Source organism: Stegodyphus dumicola, chromosome 3 (genome assembly GCF_044657685.1).
Source record: "Stegodyphus dumicola isolate Sdum_Otavi_A_Nest chromosome 3, ASM4465768v1".
NCBI lineage: Eukaryota > Metazoa > Arthropoda > Arachnida > Araneae > Eresidae > Stegodyphus > Stegodyphus dumicola.
The window spans coordinates 32,718,186-32,741,775 of NC_140770.1; the positions used below are offsets into that span (position 1 = coordinate 32,718,186).

At 33.6% G+C, this 23,590-nt stretch overlaps 1 protein-coding gene across 3 annotated transcripts in view; it reads right to left on the bottom strand.

The window, feature by feature from the left end:
- Positions 1–2,447: 2,447 nt before the first annotated feature.
- Positions 2,448–23,590, bottom strand: part of LOC118202980 (uncharacterized) — an 89,726-nt gene continuing 68,583 nt past the window's right edge. For all 3 annotated transcript variants that reach the window (XM_035375213.2, XM_035375215.2, XM_035375214.2), the window contains exons 10-15: positions 23,145–23,374; positions 17,518–17,621; positions 12,363–12,809; positions 11,309–11,613; positions 5,775–5,966; positions 2,448–2,915 (exon numbers count right to left, since the gene is read on the bottom strand). In XM_035375213.2, the coding sequence (XP_035231104.1) occupies positions 2,712–2,915; positions 5,775–5,966; positions 11,309–11,613; positions 12,363–12,809; positions 17,518–17,621; positions 23,145–23,374 (1,482 nt within the window). In that variant the 3' untranslated portion in view covers positions 2,448–2,711. The remainder of the gene's footprint in view (positions 2,916–5,774; positions 5,967–11,308; positions 11,614–12,362; positions 12,810–17,517; positions 17,622–23,144; positions 23,375–23,590) is intronic.

The window sequence follows — 23,590 nt, forward strand, 5'->3', positions numbered from 1 at the left end:
GGTAACAAAATTAAATTATCGTTTCTTTAAAGAACATATGGAATTTTTTTAATTAAAATTTCATTTTACGGCTCCTTAGACATCAAAGTTTTCATCTTTGCTATAGCTTACTGAAAATCGTGTTCAGTTTGATATGTATACTATCAAACATAGAAAAAAGGACGGAAAAAGGGGGGAAAGAAAAGAAAAAGAAAAAAGGACGGTTCTACTGGGCCTTGACGAAATTCAAATTGCGTTTTACATGTCTCGAAAGCGCGACTTAGAATATGTATTAGATTTATATATGGCTTCATTCTAACATAGGTATTTTGACACAAAATCAGATATATTCTGAAATGGCATGCCAATTTTTTTCCATATTTCGATTCTACGACTCAAATTATGCCTAAATATTGAATTTTGTAAAATTTGGTGCGAAATTTACGGAGAAATTCAAAAAGTTATCTTGGCGTTTTTTTTTTTTTTTTTTTTTCCAGTTTTCGCCAAGAATAATTTACATAGCGAACTTCTCAATATATACCAACCTATTTTCCTTTTCTTTTTTTTCACTGTAGACGAACGGAAAAAAAAGTCATCGTTCATACTTTCAAATAATTTTAACAAAGTGCGTATATCACATTTGGCGTTATTATCGCTCACAAAAAAGATGCGAAATTTCAAAACGCTCCAATATGTAAATTCGTGTATATCTTAGAAAATTTTGAATAAAAAACTCTAAATATTTACAAGTATGTCTACAAATACACCTACTTTAAGACGATGTTAAAAATTTTATGGGTTATAACACAAAAATGTTTTCGAAAAATTTATAAAAAATATTTTAAAATACAAATTTAAAAAATAAATCATAAAAAAATGTGAGAATTATATTTGGATTAAGCCTAAATTTCAAATTCTAGAAGAAGGAATCATGCAAGTTTTATAAAAAAATCATGAATAATTTGGCATAATTTTAGTCTTGATCAAGTTGGTTCTGGGGGTTCAAAACACTTTTCCTTTGACAAGTTCTGTTTGAAGGGTTGAATTCAGGAGATCAGTATTTATTTTTATTTTTTACTCTTATGTAATTGCAAAGCTTTCCATTTTTTTAATTTTTAATTTTTCATATACTACTTTTGAGTACAACTTTCAATCGAAGTAAAAACTGGTTAGGACCCGCATGCAGTATGGATTTCAAACTTGCATTTTAACTAAGACCATTTGATCTTCCTTTTAAAAAATCACATTTTTTTTTTTCGAGACTGCAGCAATTTGCGCAGATCGTCTATTAGTTTTAAACTTTGATTTTGAAATCTCATTAGGATGTTTTGATTTATTACTTTTGAGTTTAATAATAAAAGAGATATTTATAAATATATATCAAATTCAATTAACATTGAGGAGCTAAAATTTTGAAAGCTAATTTTTTAAAAACTACTCCTGCGATTGTTTACAAAACTTAGTAGTTTGGCATAATTTGAGTCTTAGAATCGAAATATGGAAAAAATGGACATGTCATTTTACAAAAAAATCGGACTTTGGGTCAAAATGCCCATATGAGAACAACGCTATGTATAAATCTAATATATATCCTAAGTCACGCTTTCGAGACATGAAAAACGCAAGTTGAACTTCGTCAATTCGCCCAGTAGAATGGAAAATACAGTACTGTTCCCCCCCCCCACAGTGTACAGATCATGGAGGTAGGAAGTTTCTTACCTCCATGGTACAGATATTGAAGTATAGGGAATACTACTTGGATCTTGCCTTTTTGACAATGAAAGGGCAAAAACTACGAATGAAATCCCATGTACAATCTTAGTTCAACAAGCAAATTTTATCATTCAAGTCGATTCCAATACAGCAAATTCAAGTTTACAAAGTGCATCCAATTGCAAAGATTGTTCTACTTACCCCTTTTTTATTCAAAATCAATGATTTAGTAATAAAGATTTTCTATAATATAAAGTATATTATAAATAATGCTAAAACGTTTTTTTTTTTTTTTTTCATTTTTCCTCACTCGCTTGATTTCACATCAGCGCAAAACGACAGCCAGCTTTATTACTTATTGACAAAAGATTGTTTAACATGTAAATGTTAGCATTTAATATTTTTATCTTTATATCTTCAAGTGATATTAAATTAGTAATTTTCCTTAAAAATGAAAAAAGAAGTATTTTAGTTACTTCTAAAGCCAAACAATTAAGCGAGGTGATAGTTAATAAGAACAAATATTATTTATTTTCGTAAATTCTATTAGCAAATCATTCTCATAAAATTTCGAGGAATCGAGATTCCTTTCGTACCTGTTTTGTAATATTTTGTTTGAATTTTATACATAATATGCAAAACGAATGTTTTTTCCCGCTACGTATCTAAACGAATACAGAATTTATCTGAAATTTTCTGAAAGTGAAGTAGAAGCACAATAGAACAAGAACATATGAGAACATAAGAATTCAGTATGTAGTTAGTGTGTCGGATTTATTACAAAAATAGCTTTCAAAGGTACAGTATTGCTAATTTTTTTATCATGTGAGCACAAAACTTTGGCTGGAAATTGAACACTGTTTAAAAGCAGATGAATCTTCAAGTTGCCCGGCTTAAAAATTCTATACAAAATGTTCAGCCAGTGAGGTAAATGTAGCTAGGGAAATAAAACTTAAATCTAAACTACATATCACACATCAGATGGTTTGATATGTACAAACACGAATGAGCAATCCTCATTAGTCCAAAGATTGCTGACTCAAATTGTAAGAGAGCGAAGATGCTGCGACTGCTTCACTACCGATGAGTTGTCTGAAAAGCTGGGGCGGCAAACCAATCTTCCGCTTAGGTGAGATCCTATTGCGACAGAAGCGTAAAACTTCGCAAGATAAATCCCCCACTGTCCATTTTCGATTCAACACTTTGCTATATACAGAAATGATCTGTGAAAGAGAAAAACTCAATTAAAATCGGATATAATATGAAAACTTCAGTGCTCAAATCAAAATACAGGGTGTTTAAGCAATTCGGTTACAAACTTTGAGAAGAGATTAAGTACATCTGGACGACGGAAAAGCACATAGCAATGCATGGTTGAAACGCTTTCCTGGCGCTATAGTAACAACACAAAACACACGAAACGAAGGACAGAGACACATGAAAAGCATGTTTATTATGCTTAGTATAGCAGAAACCATGAAATAAAAAACGACAACAATTGTCAACAAAGAAAGAAATTTTACAACATCGAAATTACAACCCCGGACCGCGATGCAGGCCTCACATTTCCGGCGCATGGAAAATCTGATGCTCTGGAAAAAACCTGGCGTGACCCGAACTTCCCCAGCAGCTGCCAAGATGCGTGCAACAAGTTCATGAGCTCTGTTAACGGGGGGGGGGGGACACCAGTGTCTTGAAAAAATCCCAGAAAAAGTAGCCAGTGCAAGTGAGGTGTATCAATCTTGCTGGTCAATGCATCGAATCACCCCTGCTCATTCAGTGCTAAGGATATGTTGCATTCAGGTGAAGACCCACATCAAGGCTGTTAATGTATGCAAAAATAACAATTTCCAACATTTTTAGCTGCACCGAGCATAATAAACATCCCCTGTATCTGTTCATCCTTTCTTGTGTTTTGTGTCATTACTACTGCCCCGGGAAAGCGTTTCCGACCACGCAATTGTTATCTGATTTTCCATCGCCTATATGTACTCCATCTTTCTTGAAAGTTTGCAACCGAATTGCTGAAACACCCTGTAGATTTCACTGATAACTAAGTTACTTGATAATGATGACAAAAAGGATTTAATTAACTAATTGATATGAGAAATACGCGCAGGTTTTTGAAGATTTTCCATTCCAGCTAAACTAGCGATTTTTCTCTTTTTCAGAACAAATTCGATAGTTCTTACTCCCCCTCTCAGCACGCACACTTATATTTTTCGGTTTGCTAGAGTAAAAAGGAGAGGGCTGTGAATAACGCAGATGAAGCAAAGCAAGTCAATGGAAATTAGAAAAAGTCAGCATAAAACTGCTATTAATATCTTTTAACCGAAACCTCTTCCAGTATGTGTAATAGCAGATTGTAGATAGAGTTAGAAATGTTAAGCAAACTAATGCATACTGCGCATATCCAGAAAAGAAATCTAGGTGTGATTTAATATTTGCAAGATTTTAGAAGTAAGTAAATATAACACGTAGAATTGTGTTAATTACGGTTATCTATGAATGACTCTGAAAGCACTATAGTTGTGAAATTCTGTTGTTTTTCTACGGGAGAGAAAGCTACGTTTTATGAAAGTTGGGTATTTTTAGTTATAACAGTCTTTCAGGTATGTTTTTACAGGAAAATTATGGCGTATTAGCAATTAAGATTAACTGCAATTTCGATTAATTACACGTGATCTTGTTCTTTTTGTTGCATTAGATGTTAAATCTGAGTTAGTTCAACTTACTAATACAGAAGTCAAACAACAAAAATCAGCTTAACTTATGGAATAAATTTAACAGTTCTTTAGAAAGTAAAAATATACCATACTTGAATTCAATAATATAAAGACACTAGATTAAAAAATACATAAGCTTTAAAGTTTTATATGTAAAATACGATAGGATATTTACTATAGTTGGTGAAATAAAACACAGCTGATTTATTTCATAAAATACAGAATACGGATGACCTATAATTAGCAGCATTCTCTCTATACTTATCAGGAATGCGAACTGGATTAGAAATTACTTAAAAACGGTTTATTAGTCTCTAGAGTCCATAATAAGGTGGTTGCGTAATAGTTTATTTTGATACGTAAGAACACTTACTTTCTAAAGATTCAAGCATTTTGTCCCCCCCCCCAAAAAAAAAGATGTGAATTAGGACTAAAAAATTCAAAATTAATACATTTTATGAAACTAAAAAGTTGCTTACATAACTATAGAGGAAAAATTTATAATTTAAAATCGCATTTCTTTTAGAAACTGAATAAAAAACAAATATATACGATTTTTAAGGGCAATTAATTTTCAAGTTTGATTGCTTCTTTTTATTGTGAAATGTAAATTTGAAGGCATTTTTAAAGAATTTTGACAAAAATTACAATTTTCAAAATTCATTCTAATTTAAAAGGCATTAATAAAAATGGAAATTTGTCAGATCATTCTACTAACTCATATCATGAACAGTAACTAGTTGACACACAGGTGTCACGCATTTAAGTTTTGGGGTTCACAAACTTGAAGTATGGCAGTGTTTGCAGAAGTATAAATATACTTATAAAAAGAATTGTCTTCTCCCATCCAAAGATATTCATGTTTTAAAAAAAATTCAACAATTAGAACCATCAAATTCATCCCCAATGTACTATCATTCGTAATTTTAATCTGTCTATTTATCCTTACTTTGCCTGTTGAAACAGCGTAACTGAATCCTTAATGCCAATAAAGCAATAACAAGGAAAATAATTTCATATTATAAAAATAACTGCGGATCATAAAAAAAATATGATTTCACTTTTGTCATTAGCCAACAAAAGTACATAAAAATTAGCATAAATTGCATATTTCGTAAAATCGCTGTTGGATAGCGTAAATCAGCTTGAAACGTTGCAGATGAATATCATATCATTCACGTATGTGCATGAGTGCACTGGTGATTAAAAATTTTGCGTGTCTCCAAAATGCAAATTTGGTTTACATATCTAATAACTGCTGATCCTATTTCAAATACTTATGTGACACAATCCAATAGAAAAGTGTTGTTTCTGAAAACGGCACAGAATTTGTTTTACTTTTAAAAAGAACATTACGTCATCTAATGCTGGTTCTTGCAGAGTGTAGAGGATAAGGGCTGGTAGTTCGGCCATGCTTGCAGCCAACCACAAGATGATCGACTTTAGCTGACTGTCTCCTTCATCTCCGCAGCATGTCCAAGGTGCGGCAGCTGCCGGCCATCTCGAAGGAGATGTCTTCTTAGGATCGTCTTTATTGCCATCTAGTATCTAAATGAACAAAAATAAGGAATCAGAATCCTACAGAAGACGTTCAACCACTTTCATTCTAATAAGACAATAAATATCATTTTATAATTCGTTCTATTTAAAATAACAAATATCATTTTATCATTCGTTCTATTAAGATAACAAATATAATTTTATCATTCATTCTATTAAGATAACAAATATCATTTAATCATTCCTTTAATACGATAATAAATATAAATAATTAATTAACCAGAATATTATAAAATAAAGCCGAACGACTTTTGTAATGTCAAAAGCTACTTAAAACTTTTTTTCACTGAAAAAACTTTTGCATCGCCTGCAGCTAGCTAGCAATTAATTCTGCACTTTTTTTGAGAGATACTGAAGAATAGCATCATAACTAAGAAAGTGTGAGAATATGTTTTTCGGAAAACATTTAACACGCGAATTATTCTTGTAAATTTATATATAAAAATAGCATATTGTTACGTCCCGTAATTTTGTTGTAAGAGATTAAAACTTTATTTTGGTTAATAGTAACTCTTACAGATAAGATAAATGGCTATAAATAGCCGAGAAGAAAAAAAAAATAAGGCAAAGTGTTTTCTTTATACACAAGCAAGACCTAGGATAAAAAAATTGCTTGTAGAGTAGTAGTCTATAGCAATAATCAATAGCAAAATCAAAAGCAGTCAGACGACTAACAATTCTAAAATAAACAGCTAAATACATTGTAGAGACATTAGGTATTTTTGGAAGCAAGCAAGATGAAAAATTAGCAACGCCTTCGCCGAGAAACCGAACCACGGACCTCTCAATAACGCGGTGAGCGTGCAGACCACTACACCACGAAGGCTCGCTAAGAAGGCGGGGAAAATATCTTATATACTTCCCCTTTTAAAGGGCGACTGGGGTTTTTATGGGACCCAATTACCAAATCCTGGGTGAGGAGAATCATCATCCATCATTCTTTTAGTTCGGGCGCCAGTGTAGAGACATTAGGTATTTTTGGAAGCAGGCAAGATGAAAAATTCGCAACGCCTTCGCCGGGAATCGAACCGCGGACCTCTCAACTACGCGCTGAGCGTGCAGACCACCACTACACCACGAAGGCTCGCTAATGAGGCGGGAGAAATATCTTATAACCTGACTAATGTTAAGCTCCAATTCACTCTCATATTAATGGATTTTCTGAAGAAAGAAGTTAAGCATTCCTGAAATCTCCCAGAAAAAATTGCTTGTAGGAGTTCGAAAATTTGGTTCGGGAAATCAGAGTTAATATTTATTCATAGAAATTTATTTAGTAACAGAATCCAATATCAGAATAAAAATTAAAGAAGTAAACAAATAAATACATATTTTATTGAATTTGTAGAAGAAATTCTAATTTCAAAACGAAGCTGACAAGTAAGTAAAACAGTCGTGACTCGTTGTAAATGAGATAAAAGCAAATTTTTACCAGGATTCGAAAGAAGAAAGTCGCTTTAACACAATATAAATTTTGATCGAAACCGACATTTATAAAATTGAAGTTTACGCCAGCATATATATATATATATATATATATAACATTACCTTAAACCTTAACTGGAAGGAAGGTCTCTACTCTTTTATATCCTTATGGACCATATGTCATAGAAAAAATAACTCACGCTGTAGTAGTGTTAAAAGCCAGGAATGGGGAAACCTGCTCCGCAAACATTGATCAAATCAAACCCTACTATGATCGTAATAAAATTCAAATATTTTCAGATCTTTTGCAGGATCCGGCACGGCAGACACCGCAGGTACAAGTTCCAGAGGTGGAAAAACGACAAGTACAAGGGCAAGCCAGTAAGAGGCAGGAGCAAGTGAAAAGAAAATTTCCCCGCGGAAAAATTGAAGGTAGCAAGAAAAAGAAGCCGTAACACCGTCCAGAAAAGAGAGCTCACGAACACCCCCAGAATGAAGAAGGGAGAAGGACGACGTATGCAAAGAGAGCCAGGAGAAATGACGGCAACTATAACCCGGCTCTAAAACGGAAGATCTACTCATCCGACAGAACTCTCCGCAGCAAATGTCGCCGAACTGCGGAAGGGCCACCAGCGGCGGCGGAAAAGTTACAAGGAAAATTTGAACGGCCAGCAACGAGGTCCAAGCAGGAACGCGAAAGAAGTTTCCCGGTTCCGCCAAGACCAGCTGCCATCAAACGGCCAAGACCACAGGCAGAGGCGAAAAAGAAGGTATTCAAGGGTGACCGAACTGGAGAAAAAAGAAAGCTTCTAGAGGAAGGCACTGAAGGGCGAGCCCGCACAAGAAGGAGGATAAATCAAACGAGAATATGTGCTACCTTCCAGGACTGGGCTCAGAAAAGAATGTCCGAATGTCACAAAGATAAGTAACATTTTATGTTACTTTGCAAACTTAAGTTAATCTTTCATTCTTACTGCAAGTGGCAGATTTCAAGAAGTTTTACCTCATGCGAGGTCTACCTTTATCGCCAAAAAGGCGAGAAATGAGTTGTTACCGATTTTGGTATTATGTTTTTCAATTACTCGCGCGTAAAACTAAAGTTGATGTATAATAGCGATGTGTAAATACTTAAATATTGTAAAAGTTATTGTATAAATTTTATTCAAAACATTCTGGCAAGAAAGAAGTTTTAGTCTGAAAGACTTTTTGAAATGTAGTACTTCAATGTAGAAAGAATTGGCACTTGCTTTGAAAAGAATAGAAGTTAACAATGTACTACTAATGTATGTTTTCAAATGCGTAAAATTAACGGCATGTTAATATGTTCTTATATACAATGTGAACTGTTATTTTAAATGTTAAGAAATACCGTGATATGGTAAAAGTGAAAGTAATGTTAAAAATTTTTTTTTATTCGTGTGACTGTAAAAAGACCAAATCATGGTGAATATGTGTTAAAGGTTGAATGAATGTAGTTAGGCTCTCTGACGCTACACTTCAGAGTTAGCCACTTTCAGAATAGTACCTCAGGGTTTAGATTTGAAGTTAGGGTGTGTTACAAGGTCTTGGTATGTTGAATTTTAACATGTTAGTGTTTTGATTGTAGGAGGAAGTGTTGAACACGTATACATAAACACATTCGTGTTTGGTGTTCTTTTACAACACATGTCAGAGAGCACGGGGAGAGATAATTAAAATAGTCATGAATGAAATAAGAATGTTAAGAGAAATATAAATATGCATGTTACTTGCCATTTCATTGTGTAACATTTCATTAAACTAGTTTTCCTTCCAGATCTCTGGAAGGAACCAGATTTGAATAAAAGCTCCTGTTTAGATGCAGTACAGATGAAAAAATTGCGTGTCCTTGGAGCTGCTATTGTAAAAACAAATTTCTTTTTTTAAATTTCTAGTTTCTAGTCAGAAATGTTTGTAAAAGATTGGCCTCGCGTTAGATTCTAGAGCTAAAAATTTTCAACAAGGTCGTTTTAGACCTCAGTTTCAAACTAATTAACTCTGGCGGGAAGTATGTAAGGATCTTAAGTTTTACTAACGTTTATTTTATTTTAAATCTTTACTATCACTTCTTATTTTCTACTTCCGGCCAGAATTAAAAGCGTTAACGTATTTATGCAAAGTTTGTCTGGCGAACGCCAAGTACTTAAGTGGTGGCTTTTTGCCAAGCGAGAGAGAGGAAGGAGTTAGTCGAAACAGGCCGCTTACCTTAGAAGTTTTACTCAGTTGCTGGTTGCCTTCCAGGCCAGAGGTTTAATCCTCTTGATAATTTTAAACGTATTGTAGTGTTAACAGTTCTCTGTACTACATACGGCTTCCTGTTAATATAAGGCCAATCTTCCACGTTTATTATTTCAAAGTTAAATTAGAGTTTAGTTATATTTTTATAATCTTACGTTTAGACCACAAGTAGTGGATCTTTGTATTCCGAAGTACAAAGATCCACTACTTGTGGTCTTTTAATTGTAAAGAGAGAAAATAAAGGGTTTTGTATACCCTTCTTGTGTATCCTGTCTACTTCCCACAGTTATTGAACATAGCTTTAGTAAGCTCTCTGTTCTGAGTCAGGTCCTTGCATGTTCCCAAAGAAAGTAAGACGGAACATTGAACCTGATAAGGGTACCACTTTATTGGAATTACTTTTGGTTTTGACTTTTACCCTTGCCTGCATGAATGACGAAACACGAATTGAATGATTGGAGAGTTAGGTTTGGAGGCAACCTCCCGTTGATAAGTCTGTCTCCTGCCTACTCTACGATCATTCAAATATGCATTTAAAAAAAAAAAAAAAAAAATTAATTTAATTTAAATTTATTAAATTAGTAGATTTATTTTTATGGATAGATTTTACACTTGATTTGCTTATGCTTTTGAATTTAAATGATATTGTAGATTAGTTCGAGAATTAAATCTTTTACATGTTTGCATATTTTTAAATTACTTTGGCTTTTTTCCTTTTTTAGAATTTAAATTTGCTTTTCTACTTTTTTACTTTTATACGTATTTGTTTAGAATTTAAATTTGTTTAAATATATATATATATATATAATTCGAATGGCGTTCAGGTAATAGTCATTGCTTAATTACAGGCTCTTACTGAGAAAACGTGGTTAACTTCGTTAGGGTAAAAATATAAAAACAAACGCCTTATAATAGTAAGATATTAGGCAGATATTTTTTAACTATACATAATCATAATTGGATTACGTACCACTGAACGAATCTACATTCTATTATTCAAGCTACTGCGCATTATTTTGTAAAATATGCAATATTAGCGGAAATGAAAGCCTTTAAATTTAATAAAATGAAAGCGGAGTGATCCAAGGGCGAAACAGAGTTCTCTCGTGAGTGATTCAGTAAAGTAACGAGCCATTATTGAGAAGAATTCGCGGCACAAAAACAAGGACACCCTGAATTGAAAATAATGATTCATTGGATTCCGTTACTAATAAGAGGCTTCTATTTTTTTCTAAATAATTTTTATGCGAACAAATAAAATTGTATCTTATAAATGTTATGATATAACTCTCGGCTGATTGAAATCAAGACAAAAAAAAAAAAAAAATAAATAAATAAATAAATAAATAAATAAATAAAAATGCGCTAGAAAAGCTAGAGTTAAAAGCAGAAAAAAAATGAGTTTTTTTAACCGTATCAATTTTTTTGCGAGCAGATATATAAACTCTGCTTTAGACAAGGAAACAGAAATAGTCATTTTTGGAACAGAAACAGAACTAGAATATTTCTGGTTATCAATAAGAGGCATTTCTGGCATCAGTAAGAGGCAATAAGAACATTTCTGGCTATGAATAGTTCTTTTTTCCCCTACCTACCAATTTGTGCCATGACAAAATTTTAGTATATAGATATTTTTTATTGTGAAATCTTACCGAACTTCCCTCATTTTTGATACCAGAACATGAAGAAAGATCTTCTGTGCTACTGCATCTTTCCATCATGGATGCCGACCACAGCAAATCTTTGTCAAAAGACTTGTCTCCTTCTTCAGAATGATGCCTTCGTCTCCTGAACTTCGCCTTGAAAGGCACTGGCAGGTTCGGATTTACACCGTCATATGAATAGGCCTTTAAATGGCCATTGCTGGATGTCACCATCATCTTTTTGCCACCCAAAGTTATAAGGGCCGTCTCTGCCGCCGGGGACAAGGGCGGAAAGTCTAAAGGGGTAGTTGCAGCTATAGGAGAAGTGCGAAATGTCATTGGCTGAAGATTAGTTTCAAAAAACATTGACAAGTAAAAAAAAAAAAAAATTTACTCCGGTGTACCGAAAGAATCTCAACTAACAAAACTATCTATCTAAAGTGATGGAAAATGAAATAAAAAAGCAATTTTAGAACAACAGTTAGCAGCTTCATCGAATGTTAAAAGTAACTTATACATAAAATTGTAAAGAAGTGTTAAATTTTCGTTAATTTCTACCATAATTTTCTTCTCCAGAAAGATCTTTAAAATAAATATGGTAAAATCATTCGATTAATGAAAATATAGCTGGACTTCAAAATCTAATTACTTAAAAATTAAGAATACAGATTTAGTTCCTTAAACAATAAATAAATAAGTGAAATTTTCTTTAGTAATTTTAAAATTTAATACAAAATATTTATGATATTGAATTTTATTCAATAAATGGAGTTATATGCCCATTTTTTAGTTATGACTTTACTACAGATGATCCTGAGGAAAGACTAAAACATATCACATCATAGATAAAATAGCAAAATTGTAACAGCTATGGGAAGCTGATAATGCAATGAATAACAGTAGACAGCTTAGCAGTGAAGGAAACATTTGCACGATCTTTGAACATGAATACTCATGCTGCATTGCGTCTAAAGTCTAAATTACACATCTGCATAATGCACAAATACATATTTTTACTACTTGAGATATTGTTGAATATCACCGAAATCCCTTGGTAACTTACCTTCATCCAAAGCTGTGATAATGGATGGTTCAGAACTGGCAGGTCGTATGATGCGAGTTTGAGGAACCGGTAACTCCGGATCCTCTGAGATGTCCTCCATGTCACTGCTACCACTCGAACCCGAATAAGAGCTCCTGCTGCTCCGCCTGGACAGCCGTCTACGCGTCCTTTTCCGGATTCGTTTTCTGAAATCCTCTAGCCTTTCGTGCTGGTTGGGACGATAGAATTCGTTCTCTTCCTCACTATCACCACCTAGCACGAAACCTACCGATTCTGAACGGAAGGATCGGCTCACATCACTGGACGCATCACGGCTGCTGAATGACTTGCGGCATGAATTTAATTGTTCCTCCTTCAGCAGATCAGTCATTGCCACCGAACATCTTTTCTCCCGATGCAGCACTATTCCGCGGAGACAACTCTTAGACAGACCACACACAGAGGCTTCTAAGAAATAAAACGAGAATGAAAGGCATTTAATTTCAATTTTTTAAATATTAGAACGAAATTTTTCACACACTGTATTGCCTAAGATTTAGTTTTTTGAATATATGCAGACAGTCTCAAACCCCTAGCTACAAAATTTGAAGGGAGTTCGAAAGGCATCGCTTTGAACTATTTTCATGTAAAAAAATGACCGAAAATCTAGGATCGATTTCCTTCTATGAAGAACCTCCAAGGTCACAGCGTACACAACGCCCATTGCTTATGACATGGATTTCGTGGGAAGAACCGCCACCTTTGCTACTAAAATTCTAGGTATCTTTGAAAATACTAGACAATGGTTGCAAGTTCGGTGTCAGGCATACGTCACTTGCAAATGGTCGAAACTTGGAGCACTTCTTATGAAACCGTATTTTCGGTCTACTAGTTGCTGTGCTGGTAAGTTTTGTCTAATTAAATACACTACATTACTCTCTGCATAATATTTTTGCTACGTCTTTTTGTCTCTTCAATTTTCTGCAGGTGGTATGTCAAATAATGATTTCCTATGTAAATATGATTCATATCAATATCTATTACCTCCCTCTGAAAGTTTGTTGATTCTGAGACATCCTGTACAGTTAAATCTTGATTTAATGCACACAGGTTCAGTTCACGATTTTTAATGGCAATTTTCCACTTTACGTGAAAGTTAAACCAAACATTTCTGTTTAACGAATATTTCATACTATCAAATTGTTAGAAATTTCTTAATACTCAAAATTCTGAATTTTTTAGATAATTTTTTGTAAATTTGTGGGCAACTTTAGTAATCGTCTTTAAATTGCATTAAATCTGTGTACACATGCAATACAGAATTACCTTCGCTTCAGCCATACGGCTAGCAGAGTTGTTTTTTACTTTCAAAATGTGCAAGTGAGCTACAACATGATGATGTGGAAATAACATTAAAAAAATAGGTTAAGCATAGATTAAAAAATTATTATTCAAATATTGAAAGATCTGAATAAGAAATCATAGCGGTTTATGAAATTAAGTTCAAGTTTTTTGCGATTAAGTTTCACAGGCAGTAAAGGAATGAAGTGACGTCAAATATTATCAGTAACTGATTTTAAAACGTTGTATTTTTACAATAAGATACAGCCGAAAGCAGTCTATCGCATAAAACTGTGATAAAGGTACTATTAAGAACTGGAAGGGAATTCCACAAACCCTTAATTTACATATTACTTATGTATCACTTGAAATGAGGCACAAATTCGGAGTATGATCTAATGGGTAATAAAGCAACTAATATATCTTATGTTGGATATGAATATGGAATGCATAAAATTACATTCGAGGAGTATTTTTTCTGTCATGGACTGAAAAAAATAATTCTTAATGAAAATGTACTCAACGTCTTCTAAAGAATTAATAAAAGAATGGAGCGAGACTATATTTGAAACAAATACATACTTTAATATCAGTTAGCTTTTCTAAAAATATTTTGTGGAGTAAAATGAATTTTCAAAAATTCTCTGTCGTTAAATTTACGTAAAACAGCTTTCTTTTCTTCAGTTTATTGAGATCATTTGCTGAAGGAAGTAGGAAAACTCTGTGTTTCGTTTCATAATATTTGCATGTCTGTTGCCTTGGATACACGCGTTTCTTTACCACCAGGATTTGGAGATTGGATCCCCTACTCCCCAATCGGCCTTTAAAAGAGGGAGTATATGGGGTATTTACTCTCCCCTTTCCGCATTCATTTTCAGTGTAACGGGAAGCACGCTCGGCGCGTAATCCGAAGTTCGAATCCTGACCAGGGCAATGCACATTTTTCACGTCTCTAGCATAAAAGAAATCTTAATCCTTTGTTTTAAGTTTTCTACAAGTAACAACTGTTAAGTTCTCTTGTCGCATAGCTTGTATAAGTGTTCGTCTGACATGCTAATAAACAGGTTTATTTTATCATCCGAACTTGTGTTTACTGAATTTAAAAGGTGTAACGGGACGAGTAAGTCATCTCTTTATTTTTACGGTTTTAAGAGTTGCCAGTACGTAAAAATTTTAAGTACAGCTTTACTTATTCGTTATTATTAACAATAGCCGCAACATACTGAGAATATATCAATTTTAATATTGGCCATAATTAAACTGACAGTGCTCACAGTGTTCTGTAGCGCGATCTATTTGCAAGAATGACACCACATTTTGTAGGAAGATTAAACAAGACGGGGGACGAAGGATTCCGCGAAAAAGCAAATTAGTTCCAAAAGTCACCACTAGGGGAATATTTGGCGCTGTGTAATAGAAAATAGAGTGTTAACAAATGCAAATCAATACGGAAATTACCCTTTATTTTGCATTCAAATGAGGTTCAATGTAGCTGCCGTTGTTGTGGACCACATATTGCATTATGTGCACAGTATGCACAACAACAGAAAGTAACATGTCTGCAGGAATCTCCCATACAGTCCGTGATATGTTAGGTCCTGGACCACTCCTTGATAGACCTTGGACTTAAGGTAACCCCATAGCCAGAAGTCGCATGGGGTAAGATCAGGCGACCGAGGTGGCCATGCAGTTGGAACTTTTAGTACCTTCAAAATAATGATTGACATGTGATTTAACAACACCTGAAAGCAATGAGTAATGCAGTAACGTGATGGGGGAAAGCACTGGGTAGGAAATTATTCAGGCGTTTCGGGCGTCTCTCGTTCCGTTTGGGGCGACTTCGATGCGAAAGAGTTAACTGACACAGGACCGTTATCTTTACGCAATTTTTTTTGTGCGTTCTAAAAGCACGAAGAGCGGCTGACGCGTTGCACTGGTTGAGGTAAAAGAATTGGACCAGTAATGCACGCTCGACTAAAGAAGGAGACATTGCACATAAACTTTCAGTCCGATTGGTTCGAAACGTAACACATTGCCTTTTAAAACACAAGCAGCTGGCACTGTGCGAATGGATGTAACGTGAAATTTGAATAAAGAACTTCTTCTTTCGCTCAGCGTACGTGATATTGCAGATAACGAGACTTCGATGTTTATGTAGATTTAACGCTTTTTTAAAAGTGTTGCCATATTGCACTTGAACTAAATCAGAAAATGTGCATAATAAAAGGTAATTTTATTCTGTATTAATTTGCATTTGTTAACACTCTATTTTCTATTACACAGCGCCAAATATTCCCCTAGCGGTGACTTTTGGAACTAATTTGTTTTTTCGCGGAATCCTTAGTCCTCCGTCTTGTTTAATCTTCCTACAAAATGTGGCGTCATTTTCGCAAATAGATCGCGCTACAGAACACTGTGAGCACTGTCAGTTTAATTATGGCCACCCGGTATATTATAGTTACGTGAAAACAGGTTCCACATAACTATACAGGTAGTAGTATGCGTCTACAAGTGCAAAAATTAGGCTAACGGCCATGTATAAGGTTGCTGATTATTGATTATGCTAAGAAAAGATACACTACGTTAAACCCTAACTCAGTTTAATATTAGCGCTGTTCACGCCAAAGCCGTTCAAGTTCAATATTAGCGCTGTTCATGCCAAAGCCGTTCAAGTTCAATATTAGCGCTGTTAATGTGTTAACGAAACATTGCATTCTATACAAATTTAGTAGTCATTGGTTTACGCAGTTATCACTGTTGGCATAGGCCCACAGATATCACAACGGCATGGGAAAATATGTCTTAAGGCCCATTTACACTACCGGAACTGTCAGCGTAAGAAAGCATCGCGAATTTATGACTCTAGCAAAGGGCGAAAAGTCACTCAAAAATAAAATTAAGTACTTAAGTATTTACTGCATAAAATAAATAAGCAGCCTAAGCGATAATTTTATTCAAAATTTCAAAAATAGAAATGTCCCAGTACATGAAACTAATTTTATTAAAAAGCTGTCGAGTTCGTGCAAGTTTATTGGACTCTGAAGTTTCGCTAGTATAAATGGGCTTTCAGCTGGGCTACATAACATGGTAACTGAGCCATCGATGCTTAGTGCTACGTAATCTAATCATCTGAATCATGGTTGCTGACTGTTTCGATGCTGCTTTTTCGGAATATTATTATGCTTATTTTTATTATGCTGTACATCTTGTCAGCAAAATGTTGTGTGATTCTGTGTGGCTCTTCTGTGGTGTGGGGTATAGTATTATGTTAGAGTATGGTAAAGATCACTACTGCAAATGGTAATGGTAATCGTAGCAGTTGACAAAAGCGAAATACATAGATTTCATTGCCGTTTATTTGCAGCCTTGATGAGGCACCATGTTTTCCCCTTGTGATGGATGGCACCTTTGGGATAATGTAAACCTAATCACATACGGACGGTACACAGCTGGCTAATGAGAATTCTAGATATGATTCCTCCATAACAGGTGAATTAAAATCATGCTAAACAATTATGACACAGTATGCAGACTTCACTAAATGCCCTTCTGCAACTTCTGACGATATAGGCAACGATAGAACACTGCTGTCTTGAGATAGCCTTACAATGAATGCTCTAATACTTCTTGCCTTGATGCACAGCGTGTAGTCGCAGTTATTCGGGAGTAGAGATGATCTATACTTTATATAAAGCTATCTCATGTTTTGGCGCTTCAGTTATTATTATTCAATAAAATGGAGCCAGCCGTATTTTGCGCAAAGTATGTATTAAATTTTTCAAAAGAATAAATTTAAGATATCAGTTTAAAGTAAATTGATATAATAGATAAATACCTTCACCATTGTCTTCATCAGCTGTATAGTATTCTTCTTCACGCAGAGGTGGTTGTATGGGCGGAAGCTCGATAGATGATTGGCTGGCAGTTTTCATTGATAACCTGTTGGCGAAACTAAAAGTTATATTGACCATAAAGAAAAACTATACAGTATGGAAATGAAGATGCACAAAATTATTGAAGAATTTGAGTGCTTTCACTACGGTAACTTCTGAAAACAAGCTACTGTGTTCTAAATAGAACTCGCAAACATAAAAGCATCTTTACCACACCCTCACTTGTATAAAAATAGTGAATCTTATTGTAATCTTAATCTTTAAGGTAAATAACATTGAAATTGGAATTATACATAGTATATATATATATAATACTAATAATAATAAATGTTAAAAATATAATATACAAATTAACCCTCCGTACAAGCAAACCCTATAATATATCTAAAATCGGTAAGTTCTCAAACTGGTTTTCTCACACATATCTGAAACCATGTTCCTGTTATACATATCCATTCTTGATAAATGACTATAATAACTACAGGCCAGAATGCAATGCTTCCAACTCTAATACAACTGTTAGAAAGATTCATGGAATTCAGAAACGGAAATCGATACAACTACCCTCACTGCGGCGATCTACCTCGACCGAAAACTGCCATGATCTTGTTGTTTCACACAGTTTAAGAGAAAAGAAAATCGTAAGCGACAAGATCTGGGCAGTATGAGGATGAGAATGCATTGTTGTTCTAGCCTAATGGTCTCAAAATGGCGGCCCCGAAGTTATATTTTATGTTTATTATTATTGCCGAAGTTATTTACGAATATTTTTAAAATATATTAGAAGCAAATACGGTGTTGCAGAGATTTCTAGATTTCGCTATTTGAAGTCTGCGTTATTTTCATTACGATAACAAAGGAACATAGATAGCACACCAGAAAATCTTAGTTTAAAGTGCGATATAAATTTTAGTCAAAGATTTGAAGATAAAAATTTGATTGACTTTTATTCATACTGGTAAAAAAATAGATAGGTTAGATAGATTATGAATGTTTGAACTAAGAATAATTGCGTTGTTTGGGAATATATTTATTTTTATATTTATCAAAACATGTTATAATTATTTGAAATAAATATAATATTTCGCATAACTCCATTTTCTGTTATTTGGCTATCATTATATTTGAATTATGAAGTGTAATGAACAAAAATGTCTAACACATTAGACAGACATGTAGACAAACAGAAAATAAATATAAATTTCAATTTTTTCTTTGGATATTATTATTATTGTGCGTGTATTTTTTTATAAATACTTAGTAAAAGAAATTTTAAATTTATTTAAAATATTTCTTATTTTGCTAATAAAAATTTTTAATTTTGTTAAAAAAGGATAAAAGTTCTGGCCCATCAGCTGTTTTCAAATCGGGATTCAGCCCGCATGTAATTTAAGTTTCCACTGTTCTAGAGACCACTGTTCTATGTGAGTGACTTTCGGAACCGTTGTCATGAATAAGAGGCTGTTTCGTGTGGCCTCTGGGGTATGCTGAATATTAGAGCTAAAATGTTATTCTCCTTTAAGCAGTAAGAAAATTCGTAACTAATTATTCTAATTATTATCATTTCTCAATAACTGTATATTTACAAAGAACTCTACAGAAAATTGTGTTTCGTTCTTTTATTTCTTTTTCAATTTCATATATTGGTATTTGTCAAATATTTTACAGATATGTTATAAAATTCTTATTTACAACTTCTGCACAAGCAATACTCATTTTTTGGTACCTTTTAAACCATTCATTTATAATTCACTTCGAACAATTACTATTTTCTAACTCTTCTGAGCGATCATGTCTTCTAAAACTGAAATTAATATGCAAATATTACTCAGCAAGAAATATCTTAATTCAGCAATGGAGTTAGTTCTTAAAAATTTAGAGTTCAATGCATACAAATTCACCATAAATAGACATAATAGATTATAATACATGAAAATCCTTAGTATTAAGCGTACGAATTTACATGAAGATCGAAGTTACTATATTGGTATTAGGTTTAGCAATATAAATTCGGAACTAATACAGAGATTTATACAAAGTTAGCAAGCTAGTAAGTTTCACAAGTTAGAATTAGTAATCACATAAATTCAACTCTAACGAGTTGGTATAATACTGAAAAAATGTACCAAATCTTATGTTCATACATACAGGTTCCATACTAATAATAACTGTTATTAACAGCTGTAAAATTTTACACGTAAGACTGTAACAAAAATGATGTCATAATGTAATTTAGAAGTTATCTAATGTATGATGCCGTTTTATTCATCTGATTAATAAGTATATTAAAAATATAAAATAAGCCTCAGATATCTGAAAGACATGAAATTCTTTTTTTTTTTCCCCTCCTTCTTTAATTTTATACTTCGGAGGGCATCTGTTGTGCTCTTTTATCATATATAATCTTGTCCTGGCAAATATGACGGATGAGAGAAACTGGAAGGATACAGAAGCAGTCCTTAGCAAGTATTGCCACTGTACGGAGTATAAGATCTGTAATTATTTATTTTCCAAACATACTCGTGCACAGTGGATTCTAAGAATGTTGCCTTTCAACAAAGTATGAGATCTTTAATTTATATTTTTAGTTTAACTAGTCTGTAACTGATAAATAAACTAAGCAATTTAAAAGCAGTGTGTTGCCACTACGCAAAACATAATTTAATTTATCTGTCATAGGTTCTCACATATAACAAGTACTCACCAAAGCCAAAGATATTTAATTTATCTTTAGTTAATCCGTTATTGATTTATTTATAGACTGAGCAGTTTAAAAGCAATAAAAGTAGTTCTTAATAATTTAAATCTTTATTTTATTTATTTAATAATATATCTAAATGATATAAATTAAAAAGCATTTAATCCACAATGTATTCAAGGAGTAGGTTTTTATGAATATTTCCAACTTTCCCATAATTAATAAAAGATGTTTATAAAGTCATATGTTACGTAACTACAGCAGAATTATTTGCTTTTTACTTCCTTCTACGAAATAAAGGAACTATCGTAATCACGAAAAATTCCGGGTACCATATTTCAACGAAAATATCTATTTTGACCGCTATCGAATGCAATTTAGCGATGTTTTTGAGTGAAATCTGTACGTAAGAACAGAATAAAGGACTCGTTTTCTCAATATATATTAGGAATTTTAAAACTGATTTAAAATGGATTCAAAAGATATTTTTTCGTAGCGTCTTTACGTATGTGTGTAGGTATGTATATATCTCATATAACTCTAAAAACGAGTAGCTTCAGAACGTTGAAATTTTGTATATAGCCTACTATAACATGTAGTTGTGCACCCTCCTTTTTGATTGCAATCGGCTGCAACAAGAGTATATAAATATATATATATATCTATATACCCACTCTGTTACTCGATTCAGTGAGCTTATGTGTTTTTTTTTTTTCTCTTATATGTTGGTATATTTTGAACTTTTTGTTTTTAAACTGATTGAATTATGTTGTTCTTATCTCCCGGTTAAGGTTTTTAATCCTTTAGTTAACCTGCATGTTACAGTTATAGAATTTTCAACAATTTAAAAGTTAAGACACAATAACACGCCGAGCAAATACTAATTCAGAAGTCAAACAACAAAAATCAGCGTTATATTTTTTAAAACATCTTCCATTGGATAACTGGATTTTCTAGAGACATTTCACATTCAAAAAAATCTTTCTGTTCTAATTAACTATCCTAATTCCAATCCATCTTTGCCTTCGGTCTTTAAAGAAATTATGTTTTAGTTCTGGTTTCCTCAACAGAAGGCGCTACTAGCTTATTTTCTGTCCAGGCTTTCTTATCTTATGTAATCGTTATATCCTATCTCGTTCATTTGCGCTTTTGCAGCTGAGGATGGTGATTCGGTAAAACCATCGAAACTAGTCCTGTGAAAATTTGAAAATATTACGCTGATTTTTGTTGTTTGACTTCTGAATTTAAAAGTTGTTTAAGTGCAGCAAAGCCTATTTTTTTTACAATAGAAGCCATATTTGTTTACATTTGAAACTTAGCAGAATAATGGATTTGTTGCCAATCTAGAGAAACTAAGCTTCGCAACAGCAAAGTAACGCCTTCTTTTTATTATTGAGAATTAAATCATGCTTAATCCATTCTGGAATTATCATTTAAGTTACTAAACTACCCCATATATTCACTGAGCATAGCGTCCACAACAAATAAAGTCAGTTTCTACGCCTTCAGTATGTTTTTGCCGAATGAGACCAAATGTAAACTTTCAGTTTTGCGCACCGAAAAATTTGCCTTCTTGCACACTGGCCTAATTGCTTGTTTTTGCGCAGTAACTGTAATATTAATTGTAAAAGTTATTTTTAATTGTTTTAACTGTATTTGGTGTTTTATGTTTTTCTATATCTTTCAATTTTTAATGTAGAAATTTTGAGTTTTTATGTAGTTTGACTTGTCGCGAAGTGAGAAATGAATTAATTAAATAAGAAATACTATATCGCTAATGAAATTCGAGAACATAAGTCTAAATGAAATGCAAGAAAATGTGCGTATAATTTAATATTCCATACAGGGAAGTCTTGTAGTGTACACATCAAATGTTTTGATCATTTTAACATTTTTTTGAAATTTTTAATGGTCAGCTTTCTTTCAGGTGTTGAACTGTGAATACAAGACTAATCTTTTTTCAAAATTATGTTTTGGAGTTAGAACGTATACATGCAAACACACACACAAGCTCATTTGCCCTTTATTTGTATGAGAATCTGTAAGGCTAACCTTATAACAATTTCAAGTTTTACTAACGTCTATTTTATTTTAAAACTTGTCTCCTTATGTTTTCCACTTCCGGCCAGAATAAACGTGGTGTATGCAAATTGAGCCTGCAAACTGTAAGTATTTAAGTTGTGGCTTTTAGCCAAAGAGAGAGAAAATCTCGCCACCTTATTTCACGCGCGCTTTTCAGTCAGTTGCTGTCCGCTGGCCAGAAATTTAGTCCCCTTGATATTGAAGACGTGTTGTAGTTTTCTCGCATTCTGCGTACTACATACCGTAACGATCTAAAAGGCCAATCTTAGTGTTACCAGTCTTTGTAAAGTATTTGAGTTTAGCTCTTACTTAAATTTAATTAGTTTGTAGTTCTTATTTTTACGTTCAGATCACAAGTACCGGTCTCTGTATCCCGAAGTGCAGGAGCGGCTGTAAACTATGAAGAATAAAGGGTAATTAAACCCTTCCCTTCTTTGTCATCTCTTCTACAATTTTAAAGGACATAGTTTAAAATAAACTCACTGTTCTACTCAGGACACCCACGTGTTCGCCAAACAAATTAGAAGAAACAGTAGTCCTGATAACCTTATAAGTATTTCCCCCACCTTCTTGGCATGCCTTCGTGATGTGGTGTTCTGCACGCTGGGCGCGTATTCCAGAGGTCCGCGGTTTTATTCCCGGCGAAGGCGTTGCTAATTGTTCATCTTGCCTTCTTCCAAAAAATACCTAATGTCGCTACAACCCCATTCTTCAGTATTTGCTGAAAAACATCATACAAGATACACAACAAGTGAATGAAAAAGATGAAAGAGTTTTGTAGCCTCATACTTGCTGGAACTTTGACTGCTGGCCTTGACGGCCGCCATTGACACCCTGGATGGCGGCTGTTGGATGGGAAGACTGGGCCACTCACTCACCTTGCTCTCTAGGCCCGAGGATGTGGAACTGCGACGAGTTTGAGAATTGGTAACTTCCTCTGCTGCTTTTGTCGCAATCACGGGGAAATACGATGACTTCTTGTCTTCATGGGCGGTTTCATCTGCTGACCGTAGCTCATCCTGTGAAAGGAAAGATGAACATTTTAGAATGGCTCAAATGAAGACATTCATGATATGGAAACAACCAATACAATTATTTTTTCCCTCTCTGTCTTCCTTTCCGTTTGTATAAACTTAACTAAAGCTTTCTGATTCTTCAAGTAAATCTTAAGACATATCGAAACCAATAGACATGTTTATCGTAAACAGCCTCATCTTCGGATATTTTATGAAGCG